General features: G+C 40.5%; 1 protein-coding gene across 1 annotated transcript in view; it reads right to left on the bottom strand.

Annotated features, from left to right (window-relative positions):
• Positions 1–7841: 7841 nt before the first annotated feature.
• Positions 7842–20042, bottom strand: part of LOC133447342 (nidogen-1-like) — a 65809-nt gene continuing 53608 nt past the window's right edge. The window contains exons 17-20 of the mRNA XM_061726017.1: positions 19115–19272; positions 18895–19018; positions 16494–16606; positions 7842–10604 (exon numbers count right to left, since the gene is read on the bottom strand). Coding sequence (XP_061582001.1) covers positions 10432–10604; positions 16494–16606; positions 18895–19018; positions 19115–19272 — 568 coding nt within the window. The 3' untranslated portion in view covers positions 7842–10431. The remainder of the gene's footprint in view (positions 10605–16493; positions 16607–18894; positions 19019–19114; positions 19273–20042) is intronic.

Below are 20042 nucleotides of genomic sequence, written 5' to 3'. Positions count from 1 at the left end.
ATTTTCACCTGTTTCAAGTAGATTTTCACTTGAAATAAGTAGAAAAATCTGCCAATCCTCTCGCAGAGTGATGCAGAAAAACTAGTTCATGCGTTTGTATCTTCTAGACTGGATTACTGTAATGTGTTGTTAGCAGGATGTCCAAGTAATTTGCTGAATAGGCTCCAGCTGATCCAGAATGCAGCAGCACGAGTACTGACAGGAATTAGCAGGAGAGACCACGTCTCTCCAGTGTTAGCGTCGCTCCATTGGCTACCTGTAAAATTCAGAATTCAATTTAAAATTGTATTACTTGCGTATAAAGCCCAAAACGGCTTAGCTCCGCAGTATTTACAAGATTTGATAGTGCCTTATGTTCCTGGCCGAGCTCTCCGCTCCCAGAGTGCAGGTTTACTCGTAGTTCCTAGAGTATCTAAATGTAGATTTGGAGGGCGGGCGTTCTGCTATCAGGCACCATTACTATGGAACCAACTTCCAATCTGGGTTAAGGAGGCTGACACCACCTCCACCTTTAAAACTAAACTTAAAACCTTTCTGTTTAGTAAAGCCTATAGTTAGTGTTTAGTAAACCTCTAGCTGGTGTTGGTAAATCTCTAGGTAGTGTAAACTCTAGTGTGTTAGAGTCAGTAGTCATTGTCGCAGCTATAGAACAAAACTATAATAGTTAGTCTCAAATATAGCTTCGCGGTAGATATGCTGCTATAGGCTTATGCTGCAGGGGGGCACCGACATGATCCACTGGGCGGTGCCTCTCACCCTTCTTCTCCTCTCCTTTTCCCTGCCTCTCTTCTCCATTACCATTTTTATTTATTATAAATATCTCATAGCTATCATTTTTGTCCATCGTTCCTGTAGTTTCTTGTGCCGGCCCCCCTTTTTTCTCTTTTGTGTATGTTTGCAGGCCGGAGCCTCAGGAGCTGCGTTCTGGCCTGTGTTCCCGGCCCTCCCCCCCCTCTGGTCATCCCATTGCTTCTTCCACCTGCCTACGTGGATGTCTGCTGTTGCTGCTTCCGCCTGCCTGCACCCCCCCCCCCCCCCCCCCCCCCCCCCCCTCTGGTCATCCCGCTGCTGCTTCCACATGACTGTTGTGTGCTGCTGACGCCCCCCCCCCCCCTCTGGTCATCCTGCTGCTGCTTCCACCTGCCTGCTGTGTGCTGTCGACGTCCCTGACTCCCCCAGTCTGGCCTTCGGCAGGAGGGTCCCCCCTTATGAGCCTGGTCCTGCTCAAGGTTTCTTCCCTCCTAAAGGGGAGTTTTTCTTGCCACTGTTTGGCTTAAGGCTTTTCTCCCACTAAGGGAGTTTTTACCTGCCATTGTTTATGTAATAATTGCTCGGGGGTTTATGTTTATGTTTATGTTTATGTTTATGTTCATGTTCTGGATCTCTGGAAAGCGTCTAGAGACAACATCTGTTGTATTAGACGCAATATAAATAAAATTTAATTGAATTGAATTGAATTGCCAGTGGAACAAGATTTTTTTGCTTGTAATAAGAAGATAAATCTTGTTCCACTGGCAGATTTTTCTACTTATTTCAAGTAAAAATCTACTTGAAACAGGTGAAAATTGTCAAATGAGTTATTTTTCTGGTAATGACTCTTGTTTTAAGTGTAATGAGATTTTTTGACTAAAAATTAGACATTTTAACTAGAAATAAGACAAATATTCCTGGTAAGACTGAGTTTTTGCAGTGTACTGGTCATTTCTTCTGATCTCCACTTCAATTACATCTTTAAATGGCCGTTTTGGCAGATGACCAAAGTCTAACGATCAAAGCCCTGGAATGATTTGGGACTTTTTTCCCCTTAAATCTGCCCCTCGGGGGCGCTGTTGAGCAGTTAATGGAGTAAGACGTGAGTTTGGAGGCTCCTGCCGATTTTGATTTAAATTGAAATTCTTCTGCGCTTTTTGTCTCATATTTGAGCTTGTTTTACTCCGCTCCATTTATTGTTGGCAAGATTGATTTTGGTCTACGATAAAATGGCTGGGAAGAGCATAAAAACTCGCAACACTGTTCAAACCCATCTGAGGCCCAGCCCGAAAGCTACGACCCCGTCCTCGAGTGAGCCTGCCACCCCCGCTGAGTCCGTCCCGCCGGGAGCCGACCCTGACATGGCTGCTCTTAAGTTCGAATTGCTGGCTTCGCTGAGGGCTGACATCGCTGATATTTTTAAAAAGGAGCTACAGGCGACTCTCGGGGATGCCCTGTCCAATATTCAGCTCGACCTGCAAGCCGTGAAAGCTCAGCTGGCGAAGGATAAAGCTGATACTGATGCTGATGTGGCTGCACTGAAAGGTACCGTTGTGGAAATGGAGCAGGCTCTCACCGAGTGCACCGACGACGTCGCTCAGATGAGAACCACCATCGAGGGGCTCACTGCCTGCGTAGCCAAGCTGGAGGACAAATGCGAGGACTTGGAGTCCAGGTCCCGGCGCAACAACGTCAGGATAATTGGAATACCGGAGGGTCCCGACACCTGCACCACCGCTGCTGTTGCTGCCATGCTGAAGGACGCGTTCGGGTTGGAGAAGGAGCCACTTTTGGACCGGTCCCACCGGACCCTGCAGCCTAAACCCAAGCCGGGGGATCGACCGAGGGCCATTGTGTGCAGGTTTCATTATTACAGTGATTGTGCGGACATTTTGCGCCGCGCGAGAGAGCTGCGGGAGATTAAAGTCCGTGGTTTGACCATCTCCGTCTTCCCCGACCACACTGCAAAGATAGCCCGGGCTCGGGCTGCTTTCAACGAAGTCAGGCGGAAACTTCGTGGCATGGAAGGTGTTCGGTATGGGCTGTTTCACCCAGCTCGGCTTCGGATCACATATAACGGGGTGGAGAAGGATTTTGTTTCAGCGGAGAAAGCCGGTGATTACGTCAGAACGCTGATTGATGGGTGAGCTGTAATGACTCTTATACAGCCGGCTTTTTCACTCTTCACTGCACTCAGGTTTACCTCTATAAAGTTATGATTGTTATATTATTGGTTCGAGTTATGGACACATTAATCTCAAATCTATCTTTGCACTAATGAGTGGTTTTCCACCCTGCTGCACTAACTAGGTTAGTGTAACTTTTGTTTGTTTGAAATATGGGCTTTGTTTAATTGTTTTTATTTATTTACAGAACAGTAGAAATTACTGCATTTGCACTATTTTATTTTGAGTTTTTTGCATAGAGCTGTGACTTGGTTTGTTATTTAAAATATTTTTCTTTGCTGCAGTACTGCCTATATTTCTATATTTCTGATCTCTATGAACATTTTTCTATCATTATCTTATTGGGATGTTCCCTACCAGACAAAACAAGTTTTTGTTGTGTCAGTTTTTTAAATTGTAATTGCCGTTTAGCGCATACTGTTAATCTGATTTGAAATCGGCAGGGGTTTTTCTTTTCTCTTAGTTTTTTTTCTTTTTTTTCCTACTTCTGTAGGTTCTGCTTACTCTCCGAGTTGTTTTCACTTTATTGTGGACAACTTTTGGTCACCTTGGGATACCCTGCTGTCTCCTTTGTTCTGGGGTTTTATGGAGACTTTTGGGGTTTGTGTGTTTAGGGGTGTGTTGGGGGGAGGGTGTCCCACCACGGCTCATTATGGCTACCTGTATTTTTGTTGTTTATTGTATTTAAATGGTTAACGGCAATATAGGTCCCAGCATTGCTGGGTCAGGCACACCTCTCAGATTTATTAGCTGGAATATCAGAGGAATGGGTAACCCTGTTAAGAGATCTAAGGTTTTTACACATTTGAAACGCTTAAACTCTGATATAGTATTCTTACAGGAGACTCACCTTCAGGTTAAAGATCATCACAGACTACAGTGCCCGTGGGTGAGTCAGGTCTTCCACTCAAACTTTAACTCAAAAGCGAGAGGAGTTGCCATTTTACTTAGCAAAAAAGTACAGTTTACATCCACTACTATCATTGCGGATAAGAATGGCCGTTACCTTATAGTCGCTGGAACCCTAATGCAAAAGAAGGTTTTGTTGGTAAATGTGTATGCACCAAACTTTGACGATGTTGATTTTGCTAATAGATTATTGAGTAATCTCCCCTTTTTAAATACTCACCTGTTGATTTTCGGTGGGGATTTAAATTGCGTGTTTGACCCAAAGTTGGATCGGTCTAATCCACGTACTCTGACTCAATCTGCTATGTCTAAAACATTCTCTGACTTTATGAGGCAGAATGGTCTTGTTGACCCATGGAGATCCCGTAACCTTTTCGTAAAGAAATTCTCTTTTTTTTCTCAGGTGCATCAGTCGTATTCAAGGATTGATTATTTTTTTATAGATAGCACTCTCAATTCGTATGTAGTTTCCTCTGACTATTTAGGCATCGTAATATCTGACCATGCTCCTTTACTATTAGATATTCAATTATCTACTTACAAATGTAGCCCACCACTTTGGAGATTTAACTCTCTTCTTTTGTCAGATAAGGAGTTCTGTGACTTCATTTCGAATTCTATTGATGAGTTCCTTTCTTTCAATCGTAATGACTCCACTTCATGCTCACTGCTGTGGGAGACATTTAAATCTTATATTAGAGGACAGATTATTTCTTATTCTGCTCTTTCTAATAGAAGGCTCAATGCTAGGTTTAAAGTACTTACATCTGCGATTGGTGACCTTGATCAAAAATGTGCACTGAACCCTTCTCCTGAACTGCTTAAACAGCGTTTAGATTTACAGGCGGAGTTTGATCTCATATCAACCAAAGAGGCGGAGCGCTTGTTATTACGCAGTCGTGGCTCTTATTATGAGCACGGTGACAGGGCCAGTCGTTTACTGGCTCATCAACTACGGCGACAGGCCGCTTCCCGTTTGATACCCAGTATTAAAAACGCTAGTGGTACAATTACTACAGACCCCCTGGAAATTAATGCTACTTTCAAATCATTTTACTCCTCATTGTACAAAGCTGACTTTCCTACAAACAATGCTAGAATGGATGACTTTCTTCAAAATCTTTCTAATCCTGTGATCGATCCTAATATTGCTGAACAACTGGACTCCCCTCTTTCTCTTGAGGAAGTATCCAATTCTATTACATCTATGCAGTCCAATAAAGCCCCCGGCCCTGACGGGTTCCCGATTGAATTCTTTAAAACGTTTATTGGAAAATTGGCACCACTACTCTTATCCGTTTTTAACGAATCCTTGGAATCTGGTTCTTTACCACCAACTTTGACACAAGCCACTATAGCTCTCCTTCTTAAAAAGGATAAAGATCCAACCTCCTGTGGTTCCTATAGACCGTTATCTCTGCTTAATGCTGATGTGAAGGTGCTGGCTAAAGTAGTCGCATCTCGCTTAGAGAACATTCTCCCTTCTATTATATCCAAGGAGCAAAATGGGTTTATAATGGGACGCCAACTGTTTTTTAATACCCGTACACTTTTTAATATAATTTACTCTAAGCATTCGGCTGTACTTCCAGAGCTTGTAATTTCATTGGACGCTGAAAAAGCTTTTGACAGGGTACAGTGGAAGTACCTGTTTGCAGTTTTGAAAAAATTTGGATTCGGTGATAAATTTATTTCTTGGATTCGCCTTCTTTATTCATTTCCAAAAGCTAGTGTGCATACTAACGATATCTATTCTGATTATTTTGTTCTCGGTCGTGGTTGTCGTCAAGGCTGTCCTTTGTCACCTTTGCTCTTTGCCGTCGCCATTGAGGCTTTATCTATTAAATTAAGGTCCTCTCCTGTTTTTAGAGGAATCATTCGAAATGGTATTGAGTACAAATTATCATTATATGCAGATGATTTGTTATTGTATGTAACTGATCCTGCGACTTCTATCCCTGCTGTTTTGGGTGTTCTGGAGGATTTCAGTTCCTTTTCGGGTTACAAATTGAATTTGGAGAAAAGTGAATGTTTTCCCATTAACACTGCAGCATGTCACCTTCAACATAAAGACCTGCCTTTTCGTTTTAGTATGTCAGGGTTTAAATACTTAGGTATAAATGTGACGCGTTCAATGTCTAACCTTACATCAGCTAATTTTACTCCTCTTATCTCAAAGATTACATCGGATATTCAAAGGTGGGGCAACCTCCCCCTTTCATTGATTGGCAGGATCAATGTTGTCAAAATGAATATTCTACCAAAATTTCTCTTCTTATTTCAGTCAATTCCCCTTTTTCTACCAAAACACTTTTTTGACTCTCTTGATAAGATCATTTCTTCTTTTATTTGGGCTGGGAAGTCACCAAGGGTTCGTAAATCTTTATTGCAGACATGCAAACTTAGTGGTGGACTTGCATTACCCAATTTTCAATTTTACTACTGGGCTGCTCACATCCATAAGCTTTGCTACTGGTTACAATCTCCCGACACCTGCTGGTGTAAATTAGAACTATCGTCTTGTAAGGGATCCTCTGTAGCTGCTTTACTTTATTCTTCTTTACCTACTAAACTCTCTTCATACACTGATAACCAAGTGGTTCTAAGTACATTAAAGATCTGGTATCAATTTAGACGACACTTTAAATTCATAGCTATATCTTCTTTGGGTCCTTTAATCAATAACCACTTGTTTCCTTCTTCACTTTTGGACTCAACATTCTCGGTATGGTATGACAAGGGTATCAAACAATTCAAACATTTATATGTAGATGGTGTCTTTGATAGTTTTGCCAATTTGTCATCTAATTATGGCCTCCCTGTTACTCATTTGTTTCGCTATTTTCAGATTCGTAATTTTGTCTCCAAGTCTTTCCCTAATTTTCCCTCTGTACCTCCAGAGCAACCTTGGGAAAGCTTGCTTTCACGTACTCCACATCAAAAAAGAATGATTTCAAATGTATATAACTTCATTCTGGCACTGAACAGTCAGTCAAATGAGAGGATTAAGAATGCATGGGAAAGGGAACTGGGAATTCAACTGTCGGAGGAGGTTTGGGAATGCGCTGTAGGTAGGATACAGTCTACGACTTCTTGTGCTCGTCTTGGACTTATCCAATTTAAAGTTCTACACAGGGTGCATTTTTCCAAGTCAAGACTCTCTGAAATATATCCGGAAGTGGAAGACACGTGTGATAAGTGCCATGGCTCTCCCTGTCACCTCAGCCATATGTTTTTTCTTTGCCCTGAACTGAATCATTTTTGGACTGGCTATTTTTCCATTATGTCTGCTGTTCTTCAAGTAAATCTGCAGCCTTGCCCGTTGATTGCTATTTTTGGAATTCCTGATGCCTCGCTTGCACTGAATTCTTTACAAAAGGACATTATATCTTATACATCCTTACTAGCTAGACGTTGTTTACTGTTGCACTGGAAATCTGTTAAATATCCTTCCATCTCCCGGTGGCTTAAAGACACCATGTTTTTCTTAAAACTGGAGAAAATCAAGTATACATTGAGAGGATGTACGGAGAAGTTTTTTCACAAATGGCAACCCTTTATTTCTTATTTTACAAATCTAGAGGTACTGCCCAACTGAGTGTGTCTGTTGTTGTTGTACTTTGGAATGTATGAGTAACCACTATTGTCTGTTGTCATCTTGAGCCGTGGGGGGGCGGGAGGAATGGGAGTGGTGGGCGGGTGGGAGGGTAGGTAGTTTGTTGTTTGTTCTTTTTTTACAATTTAACTGTATTATTTACTATTCTACTTGCTTTTTTGTATTTTAAGTTCTGTATAGGTTTAACAGAAAAATGTAGACTGTGATTAAGTGACTGGAATTGTCTTATGTTCTTTTTCAATAAAAACATTGTAAAAAAAAAAAAAAAATCTGCCCCTCACTGGAGATCCCATCCATCAGGGATCAGGAAAAGCTCCTTCAGTTCCGGGACGAGGGAGAACTTTAACCTGGAGAAAAGGACAGACGACTGGAAACAACAGTTGTTTTCATTCATGTTTTATTGAGGTTGTAGTTTTTTAATGCCCCATCTTTGACTGAATCCTGTTCTGAGAGCAGGAATGACCAGCCAACAAACAACAACACACACTGGACAGTAAACAGCTGTTGTTTCTGAAGAGTTTATTTGAAAAGAGTGATTACTCGGTTCACTCGCTTTTTGACCAAGACTGATGAGTTCATGGATATAAAAAAAAAACAAAAAAAAAACAAGAACCTGAGGCGAGTTTGGCGGTTATGAAACCTGTTACTAAAATAGTAAACATTTCATCCTTTCACTGATGACCCAATTACAACCAAACTTCATATTTCATCTAAAAAAATGTCAAAATAAAAATCTTAAAATCTCCTTGATCATCTTGAATCTGAGGATCGGGTTACTTACATGAAAAAGGAACTGAAAAAAAAAATCGTAATTTGCTGAGCCACAAATATTAGTCTTATATTGTTAGTCGTGGCAGGTTATAATGTTTTATATGGCTTATTTCTGGCTGACAATCTCTAAATGAAATGAAGATTCAACAATGAAATTAGGCACTTTGAAGTCCAGTTTTCATTTCATTTACAAGCTCTTAAGTACAAAAGTGAGAGCTTGAAAGCTTGACTAAAAATGAACAATGAAGCTGAACAATGTCCTAATTTAATCTGATTGGTTATAAACATGGTGCCTTGGCACAGTGTGCTCACACTTTCACAGTAATCATCATCATCATCATCATCATCATCATCATAGACTCAGATTGGCAACAGCACAAGAAATAAACACTGAATATCATCTGTATATAAGGAAATTATTTACAAAGTGACATTAAAAATACACTTTAAAACATAATGAATCGGTGATGTTAAAGATTCACCTGAAGAGTTCACATCCAAGCTAGTTTACGTGTTATTTACAACTAATAACTTCCTTCCTTGGGATGGTTTATCGTTATTTTTATCCTGATATTGATCAGTCAGGACAGTCTTTGGTCATTACAGCAACTTTAAACCGTATCTGGTGAAATGTGAATCAGATCAGACATCTGGACAGGAAACGTTAGAAGAGGTTTTATCAGTACAAAAGTGAACTGAAAGTATTTCTATCCTAAAAAAGAAAAAACACAAAGTCCACGACATTTTTAAAACATCATTTAAAACTTTTTCAAGCCCTTGGTTCACAGCAAACATCGCTACAATTATGTTTGATTGTTTCTCGCATCTAACGTTAAGAGCACATCGGTAAGGAAAAAGTCATTTAGAAAAGTCTTAAGAATATTTAAAACACAGCCTGAATTTAGTGGTTTAGTAACCGTTCACGTCGTCACTTATACAGAAACAGATCAGCACTTTTGTTAATTATCTCTGACTCTTAAAGCAGAAGTCAAAGTTACAAACAGATGAATAAACTAAATGTGAAGTGACCAGTAGCAGGACAGGAAGTGGCCGACCTTACTGACGTACGACATCATAAATACAGTCACCCAAGTTTGAACAGCCGGCAAAGGCTAAAAACTACGGAAACGTATTGCATTCACTTGAGAAAAAAAAAATCTGCTCTTTTTCTGAATTAACAAGTTAATTATCTCAGAATTCCGAGAAAAGTTTTAATTAAAAAAAAAAATCTGCTCTTTTTCTGAATTAACAAGTTAATTATCTCAGAATTCCGAGAAAAGTTTTAATTAAAAAAAAAAAATCTGCTCTGTTTTTCTGAATTAACGAGATAAAATTTTAATAAAAAAAAATCTGCTCTATTTTTCTGAATTAATAAGATAATTATCTCAGAATTCCGGGAAAAGTTTTAATGAAAAAAATAAATAAATCTGCTCTGTTTTTCTGAATTAACCAGATTCCTCACATCTTGCAAGAAACTTTCATTAAAGGAGCATGAGGCAGGATTGAGGCAGGATTTATGAAATGCATATACGTTTTAAGTTTTCTAGTAATAATGTCAGATGAAGCGTTCCAAACCAAAAAGAATGATTCCTCTAGTGTATCTCTCCTTTGCCTTGAACAGGCTGTGTGCTGCAAAATGTGCTGCAATTCGGTCCTGAATTTCCCGCGCTGGGCTGCGGATGTGACGTCACATGACGCTGCATGCACGTTCTCCCCGTTCTCCCGTGCCGGCTTCACTGTTGGCTGCAGTACCCCCGACGGCCGTCGTGGTGCAGGGTGGCGCTAGAGAGTCTAATTTCTTAAAAGGAGCCTCATGCTCCTTTAACTCAGAGCTGGATTTCATGGAAGCAAACATATTCCTGTCCAGTTTAATCCAGTTTTATTTTGCTTCTGGTTTGAAATATTGTTATATAGTTATAGTAGTTATATAGAAGTTATATAGATGGTTTCGTTATTAGTTTGTCGACTTTGCGGTTGTTCAGACGGAAAGCCCATTCTGATCTGCTGGAATTCTGACATAATTAACTTGTTAATTCAGAAAAACAGAGCAATTTTTTTTTTTCAAGTGAATGCAATACGCTTCCGTAAAAAACACACAAGGTTTCTAAAATGATCCTAGAAAGGGTCTGTTCAAGTGAGAAAAGTAAAAAACACTGACAAATACATCTGTAAAGTCTGGTTTTTCAGTGCTGTGCAGACTCACAGGTTCCTCTCCACACACTGGCTATCGGAGGAATTGGAGGAATTGGAGGAATTGGAGGAATTGGAGGAATTGGAGGAATTGGAGGCGTCGGGGCAATGGCAGCTGAATCCTCCGAGCCTCGGCAGACACAGGTGAGAACAACCGCCGTTGTTGGAGCAGTAGTTATAAACTAAACCAGAGAGAGAGAGAAAAGGTTGTTTAAACTTTGATCAAATCATCTGGGCTAAAACTCGTCCAACTCGTCCAACTCGGACCTCTTTGTACTTGTAATGCCTAAATGGTCCACGAGAGGAACGGTTGCTTGCCAAATTCTCAAGACAAGAACACCATGAAGCGCTGTATGATGTATTGTAATCAGACAGCTGCTGGAGTTGACATTAAAACACGTGGCCGCGGCTTTAGGAACTTGTTGAACATTTGTGGTTGTCGGCTGAAAGCCACCGATCAACAGGTGAAGATGGTTCCCATCTCCGCCTGCCGGACGTTCAGGCTCAGAGCCAGCGGTGACTCTTCCACAGCTGCTTCCCAGAGGAATCAGCAACCTCCAGTTCCCACACGTATATTTATCCACATCCTACAGAAACGTGCAATCAATTACTACACTCTGGATGCATGTGTGCTCCCACTGCAGACGACTCTGATCCACCAGACATGAGAGCATGTACAGTAGGGGAGAGCCACAACTTTAATTCTGCTTTCATTCTGCATGAGCTGTAAGTGCTGACGGTTGCAGGGCGGGGGACTGTGGAAGGGGATTTTTCCACCACAAAACACAGATGTGACATGGTTTTTTTGCTTTGAGCTCTGCATCATGTTCCTGACAAGGTTTAGTCAGAGAAAGATATTGCAGCGCAGGCTCGAGGGTCCAAACGCTAGGACCCCAGGCTTCCCATCCAACACTGTACCGGTAATTAATGTTGTTCACTTTTAATATCGTGTCTGATCCATAAATGGTAAACCAGGGGTCGGCAACCCAAAATGTTGAAAGAGCCATATTGGACCAAAAACATAAAAAACAAATATGTCTGGAGGCGCAAAAAATGAAAAGTCTTGTATAAGCCTTAGAATGAAGACAAATGGCAAAATGTCGAGAAAAAAGTCGAAATGTTGAGAAAAAAGTTGAAATGTCGAGGCAATAGTCAGAATTTCGAGAAAAAAGTTGAAATGTCGAGATTAAAAAGGAAAGGAAAAAGGAAGAAAAAAAAGAGAAAAAAGGAAAAAAAGAAAAAAGACAAAAAGGAAAAAAGAATGAGAAAAAAAGAAAAAAAAGGAAAAAATAAGAAAAAAAGGAAAAAAGAAGAAAAAAAGAAGGAAAAGAAGAAGAAAAAGGAAAAAAAAGATCAAACATTTTTGAAAAAGCTCCAGGAGCCACCAGGGCGGCGCTAAAGAGCCGCGGGTTCCCGACCCCTGTGGTAAAGCATTCAACATTTAGTTGATGTAAATCACATTCCCACTCACTTGGCTTCCCTCTGTGTTCAACTTACACACAAATGTCATCACCACATACACAAAATTTCATTTTTAAGCAATGGAGAAGGAACAGAAAGCTGTTTACCAACTAACTGTTACACATCATCAAGTTTCCTTTCACAAGCACTTTTTAGCACTTGTAGCACTTTTAAAAAAACGTCAGTTGACCAAAGTGCTATACACGCTAAAACAAATAAAAATGTCCATATCAACAATAAAAAGAAGAATATATTCAATAAACCCTGGACAGGTAGCCAGTTATGTGAATATTTGTATAGAAATTATCTATTTGTTTTTCAGTCAGGGTTCAGAATGCATCATAGCACAGAGACAGCACTGGTTCAGTCACGAATTACCTTCTTATGGCCTCAGATAAGGGATTAGTGTCCATACTGGTTCTACTGGACCTCAGATAAGGGATTAGTGTCCATACTGGTTCTACTGGACCTCAGTGCTGCTGTTGACACTGTTGATCATGGCATTTTACTGCACAGGTTAGAGCATGTTGTTGGGATTAAAAGGGACAGCTTAGGGCTGGGCGATATATCGAGATTTTAATATATATCGATATATTTTCAAACGCGATATGGTACGAGACAATATCGTTTATATCGATTATTAAAAAAAAAAAAAAAAAAAAAAATTTTTTTTTTTTTTTTTTTTTTTACGATTTTGATATAGCTTATTTTGTGACAAATTGACTTGAATGTTTTATTTGAGATTTGCACAAATGTTTTGTTATTTGCACAACTGTCAACCTCTGGAAAAGTCTGCCTGTTACTGTCTACATTGTATTAATTGCACAGTGTATTTTAATTTAATTGTTTAGCAGGAAAGGGATATATGTTTTATTTTATTCATGAAGCATTTTTATTCTATATATGCAGGCAGTTTATTTTTATTTCATTTGTTTTATACATTTTGATATTGTGCAGACCTCTGTTAATAAAGGAACCTGTGTGACATTTGGCACGAGGCTTTGTATTAAAACTGACTGTTTTTTTAAGGGTTTGCCTCAGAAAAAAATGAAGCTAACAGAGATGCTATGCTATAATGCTTTGGGGAAACCCCAATTATGGCACAGAAAAAATATCGAGATATATATCGAGTATCGCCATTCAGCTAGAAAATATCGAGATATGACTTTTGGTCCATATCGCCCAGCCCTAGGACAGCTCTATGTTGGTTTAAATCATATCTATCTGACAGGTTCCAGTTTGTTCATGTACATGAGGTTTCTTCAGAACAGTCAAGGGTCTGTTATGGTGTTCCGCAGGGTTCAGTGCTAGGGCCAATCTTGTTTAGTTTATACATGCAGCCGTTGGGAAGTATAATCCAGAATCACGGCATACACTTTCATTGTTATGCTGATGATACGCAGCTCTATTTGTCTATGAAGCCGGATGAAACAGAACCGTTGGTTAAACTTCAGGCATGTCTTAGGGACATCAAGGACTGGATGTCTGGAGATTTTTTGCTTCTAAATTCCTATAAAACAGAGGTTATTATTTTTGGTCCCAAGCTGCTATATGCTCTCTGACATCCTGTCCTGACACGGCCTTGAAACTTTAAAAGCTCCGATAAATAATGCGGTGCCATCAAGACTCTTAAAAATGAAAGATGAAATCTTGAACTGGATCCTAAACTGGACAGGAAGCCAGTGAAGGGAAGCCAACGCAGGAGTGATGTGCTCACGTCTTTTCTTCACTCTCAGAAGGTGAACTGCTGCATTCTGGGTAGTGAGTAAACAACAGAGCAGCAACTGATCCATCCCACAGTAGAGAGGGTTGCAATAATCTAATTGACAGGTAATAAAAGGCATAAGTAACTCCCTCTAGGTCTTTAGAAGGAAGGTCGGCCGTGAATGAAAAGGGCAAGTTTTAATCACTGAGCTGAGAGGGAACTCTATCAAGAGCACATTTAGAAGGTTCTTAACATGTGTAGTTAAAGAGGAGAGAGAAGAAACCTGCTGGAAGATGCAGGATCCAAAAGAGAAGAAGGATTCAGGGATGCATAAGAGTAAAGAGTCTTAAAAAGACATTTAAAGGGACCTATTATGGCATCTAATCCCTATTTTAAACAGGCCTTGAATGTCTTAAAATCAAGCTTTTGAGTGTTTTTGCTAAATAAATTAGAAATCCATGTCATTATCTTCCCATTCTCTAACCTCATTATCTATGCAGGATTCTGAGTGGGCGGGGCTATGATAATGAGGCTCTGTGCTGATTGGCTGCCTGAATGACGCGATACACCGCTACGAAAATATGGCGGAAGCTCCGGCCGGCAGAGTTAGTTGTGGGCGTGGTTTCACGCATCGGAGGATAACCGATGTAAATTGCATTTTGGTTACGTGACGACGGGAGCAGAATCTTATTGGCTCGTAGATCCACATCACACTGGACGATCATCCGGGCGGCTGTACAGACACTGCAGAATTTGGTTGCTTTCCTCTTTTCTCTGAGTTGGCAGGCTGAGGGGAGACCACTTTATATATGTTAAAGCAAGAAAAAACCTGTTTTTCATAATAGGTCCCCTTTAAGCTAGTCTGAATTGTTATAACATTAAATAAAAAATGTCTCCCCCAGCTCTTTGGTATTCTACTAAACTGTTTCTAAGAATCTCTGAAGAGATTTGAGGCGTTTGAAGATGTTTTGGATTCTTAGTTACGGGTCCAACCAGCCAGTTTAGTGTTAACTTGTGAGGGATTTGCTGTTCTCGACTCTTTTCCTGCCCCGGTCCAGATACTGGTCCAGATACTGGTCCAGATACTGGTCCAGATACTGGTCCTGATCGATAGCTGACGTCTCCAAACCTGCTTCTGGTTCTGCCAGTTCCTCCCAGTTAAGAAAGGTTTTGTTTCTTCTCAAGCGTGACCAAATGCGTGCCCAGGAGGTTTCTTTTTGTGACGACTTTGTATAACAAGCGTATTTCTTGTTACTTTGTGATTTCCACCTTTCCTAATCCTCTAGTTGGAATCCGTTCCTGAGGCTTCAGGGCTCAGAACCTCAGTCTGAAGTCACTGAGCTGAGATAAGAGTCTGGTGCTTTACAAGGAAACAAATTCAATTAAAAGAAACACGTAGTGGGTGTTTTTATTCCTGCACAGACATTTACAACCGGCTAATATGAACTACCTGCTCCAAACGGCACGCGTGCCTCATAGGCTGCAAAACCACTTGGGACAAAGGCTGGAAGAGAATCGCTTCCTACAATTATACTTCAAAGATTACACCAGAACAGAGGAGCACAGAAAATATGCAGAAACTGATTTAGTCAAAGCTCACGAGGCCCTAAGTGGCCACTCGTCACCGGAGACATTTTTAATTGACATGGCAGGAAAACTGCAGTTGAAACAAGTAAGAGTAACGTTTGTTTCCTTTAGGCAGCGCGGCGAGGCAGGAAGAGCCACAGCTGGAGCTCTTCCTGCACCCAGACACAGTTCTACCGGCTCATGCTGTATACACAGCCGTGGGAACGCTGGCCAGAGCTGAAACACATGTGGAACTGACATGAAAGCTGCAGATAATCTGCTAGTGACTGAAAACTGTGTGTTCAAGCAGGAAAAGTGATATGAATCTGATCTCAGATCACGTATGCAAATAGAAATCTGAGCCGTGATCCCGTGTTCTGCACAGAATACACGGTAAACACGGCCCGAATGCTCATCTCAACACACTTGTGTGGAGATTACAGAAAAAACTAAACCTCCAGATTAGCTTTTGCTTTTTCTATCCTCTCACTTTAAGCTCTTCTTTATGTTTTGGGCTTTTTCCCCTCAAACATCACACATTTATCTCTGATTGGCAGTACTGGAGTTGAGGGGGGATGAGGGGGGATGGCATCCCACCTGAAATAAAAACGGTCCAAATCATCCCCCCTGTAAAACTGCCATCCCTCCTTTCCATCCCTTATGTCATTTCATCAATGAATGTGGTTTTACTGCTATTTCAACATTTAGAGTCATTACCAGAAAAATAACTTATTTGACAATTCTCACCTGTTTCAAGTAAATTTTCACTTGAAATAAGTAGAAAAATCTGCCAGTGGGACAAGATTTATCTTCTTATTACAAGCAAAAAAATCTTGTTCCACTGGCAGATTTTTCTACTTATTTCAAGTGAAAATCTACTTGAAACAGCTGAAAATTGTTGTTTTTTTTCCAGTGATGAGTCTTGTTTTAAGTGTAATGAGATTTTTTTTACTAAAATGAGAAATTTTAACTAGAAATAAGACAAATATTCTTGTTAAGATTGTGAGTTTTTGCAGTGATCCATTTTACTTATCCTGTGAAGGACAGAGTCATATTGATAAGTTCAGAAAAGTGTTTTTTATTGTTGTGTTTTGATGTATTTGATGTAAGCCCAGTGGATATTTCAAGCTTACAGAAGGCTGCATTTAACTGCTGCTATGTCATTCCTGCAGTATTTCTGCAGGTGTTTTGGTCACTGCTATTATTTGTAATATATTATATTATTTGTAATCAGCACAAATTATCTGTCCCCATACGATAAAATCCACCATCCCCCCTGATTTCTTTTTACAACTCGAGTGCTGCTGATTGGTGACCTGGTTCGGTAGGTGAGCCGTACCTTGTGCACATTGTGTGGGTGTGGTGGTGATGCCGTACAGCCGGGAACGTTTCTGCGGCTGGAACTCCTCCGTCTCTTTCTCAGAGTGACGGTCCACAGCCACCACGGCCTCCCTGCAAAATCACCACGGCAACAAATCATCTCACAGAAACCACCCAGCGAGGCTTGATCAATGTCAAACACTTCGTCATAAATCACCCTCAAAGCTAGTCGATGATGTCACTGTGGTCGTGAAAGAAGACATGTTTACAGCACAGTTTAACTGCTTTAAAAGAGAAGAAAAACAGGCTCTAGGCTTGTTAGATGTTTGACTCTGATTCTACAGTGTGTCACTGGAGGGACGGTGATTATGGTGCAACTAAAAGCACATTTAACCAAAATATGGAAGTGATTTGGCTGTTACGGTGTGTCAGGTGTCAGATTCAACCCAGCCCTGGAAATACAACTCTGTCAGTATCCTGATGACAAATGGAAAGTAGTGTTTTATTGGTTTGAATTCTGACCAAGAGGCTCACTGAGTAAAAAAAGATGCCGCACATTAGTGACAAAAACTATGGAGAACCTTGGAATTAATTGGTTTTTATGCATTAATTTTATACTATGTGACAACTAGAACATTTCAGGACATTTTGATACTGCCCTCTAGCTGCTTGTGTTGAAAAATACCATCATTTACACGAACCTGCATAAATAGCTGTTAAGGTGCTATGAGCAGCCAAACCTACAGGGGGCAGTGTAACGAGAAGATAAAGTCTTTGGCCGGAATTTTCAGAAATGATAGTTTTTGGAGACTTTGAGCTTCGTTTTCGTGTAAACGAACGGCCAAAACGCATGAAAACACCACCGTTTTTGCTACGTGGAAACGGGGCCTCAGTGTATTGGGGTCGTCTCTGGTTCTGGTTGTGTTTGGTTGTGTCTCCATGACAACCTGTTGCCTAGGAACAAGCGTCCAAAGTCAAATTGACATTTTTTAAATATTCAAAGTTCAAAATCTCAAAAACCATAATAATAAGAATAATGAGGTTGTACCTTTGGTCACAATCGGCTCGAGTGTTTGAGCGGTTGAATGATGAAGTATAGCTGAGCTGAAGGCACGTAATTTTCGCCATTTTGTCCGCTAGTTAGCCGCTAGAGTTACACATTTGACGGAGAAAAGTAACGCCCGTCGAGGCGCGATGGAGAGGCAGGTAACGATGTAGGCATGCCTGGGTGCACGTGACGGTTCGGGCTACATTAACAGATGAAAAAACACTTGGAGTAAGCGGAATAAGAAGAAAAGGAAAACTTTTCTGGAAACTAACAAATCGCCTGCATTTTTCCGGCCACTACTTGGCAGGCCCATCATAACAAACAAGCAAAACATTTTTAAAGAGATAACACACAAACATTTATCATTCCTGACCAGAGCCATTAAATATTGCAGCGCTAGAAGAAAATGCTCAGAAAGCTCAGCGCCCGGACCACCTGCCATCATGGAAACTAAAATCAATTCCCCGGTTTACTACACAATAATGAGACTGTGGCTGTCTGCCGTCTGAAGTTTAGTAGAAGTTGCTGCTGCCAGTCCACTAACTTTATCCTCCAGTACCTTTAATGATTAAAGGGTGCATTCAATAATAGTTGCTGAGTCATCAGCTTTAGGACATCGTGTTTGACTCTTATTGTGACTAGATGAAGGTCAGATCACATTTTATGGGAAATTAATGCAGAAAACTGGTTATTTCAAAAGGGTTTAAATACTTTTTGTTGTGACTGTACAGTAGTCTCAGAAAATTTGAATATTGTGATAAAGTCCTTTATTTTCTGTAATGCAAAAATGTCACACATTCTGGATTCATTACAAATCAACTGAAATATTGCAAGCCTTTTATTATTTTAATACTGCTGATCATGGCTTACAGTTTAAGAAAACTCAAATATCCTATCTCAAAAAATTAGAATATTCTGGGAATCTTAATCTTAAACTGTAAGCCATAATCAGCAATATTAAAATAATAAAAGGCTTGCAATATTTCAGTTGATTTGTAATGAATCCAGAATGTATGACATTTTTGTTTTTTTTAAATTGCATTACAGAAAATAAAGGACTTTATCACAATATTCTAATTTTCTGAGACAGTCCTGTATATCGTTAAATACATCTAGGAAAAGGAGTCTTTTTTAGTCTTTGTAGATGATGATAATCTATTCTGACATCAGTTTATACCATTTTTCAAAAACCTCTAACCAAGTCTCCAAGTTTTTACAACAGTTGCGCCTTTTCTCCATATTTTCAAATAAATATTATAGTTTAAATTAGATCTTATGACAAAGCATTTCCAAGAATTCAGCTGGAACGTATAAGAGCTTAACAAAATCTCCTCTGAGCCGTTGGAGTGGAGCTGAGTTGTTGCTACTGTACCTCCTCCAGTCCGTGTAATAGAGGTTCTTCCCAAAGGAGACCAGGCCAAACGGATACTGGATTCCTTCAAGGATCTGCCTCCTCCGCTGGCGGTGCAGATCCAGACACTCCACCCTCCGAGTCCCTGCACACCGATACACATCAATACACATCAATACACATCAATACCAGGGGAAATGCTGACACCTCTGAGAGGTTCTGACCTTCAGCGGAGACTCACCTGCGTCGGCCCAGCAGAGCTGCTGGTTGTCGGGGTCAAAGGTCAGACCGTTGGGAAGCGCCAGATCATCTTTGACCAGAACACTCCGCTCCGTCCCGTCCATGTTGGACATCTCGATTTTGGGCCCGTCTCTGTTCCAGTCTGCCCAGTACAGCCGCCTGAGAGCGACGGGAACAGCGCGGTTACAGGATCGTTTACTAACCACCTCTCTGGACATTTCTGGACATGTCAGTCCTGCAGCCCTCTGGTCAGCAGCTGCTGTTCTTAAAGTGCTTTATAAATAAAGTTGGCTTGGCTACTCCTTCAACTACGCATGGTAATGTCTAGGAATATTTTAGAGCTAGGTTGTTTGGTTTCCACACTATTCGTGCCAGCATTATTACTACAACCATCCACAGTACAATTACTGCCATCAGTATTACATGGCAGAGAGCTGCTTTATTTGAGTTTATCACTTGATATTTCAGGGCCGGCCCGAGCCTCCATGGAGCCTTAAGCAAAATGTGATTTTGGGGCCCTCTATTACTGCCAATAATACTGATTATTGATCATTCACACACCCACTATAAACTTATTTCATGTTCTTCCCTGTCAGATTGTAATCCACAGTGATTTAGACCGTGGAAGCAACAACAGATTAACAAATTTGCAGAAAACTCTTTCAATTCATATTGATCAAAGTCAGCAACTGCTTCCTACTGGCCACACAGAGAAGAAACAGGTCAAAGGTCAAAGAGCTGCACAGTTGCAGCAGAGTTGTTTCCATCATCCTACTGTCAGCCTGGCAGGTTTTTACCATCTATGGTTTTTAATCTGAAATGGGAGCAAATTCATCTTCAAGAGCGGCCTGGGGTTGATTTACACTTAATATTTAAAGTGATATAGTACTTAGTGTGATACTGAGTAAAAGAAACAAAATAATCAAATA

Source organism: Cololabis saira, chromosome 1 (assembly GCF_033807715.1).
Source record: "Cololabis saira isolate AMF1-May2022 chromosome 1, fColSai1.1, whole genome shotgun sequence".
Taxonomy (NCBI): Eukaryota; Metazoa; Chordata; class Actinopteri; order Beloniformes; family Belonidae; genus Cololabis; species Cololabis saira.
Note: the sequence above shows the minus strand (reverse complement) of the source record. Positions and strands in the feature narration are given on the sequence as shown.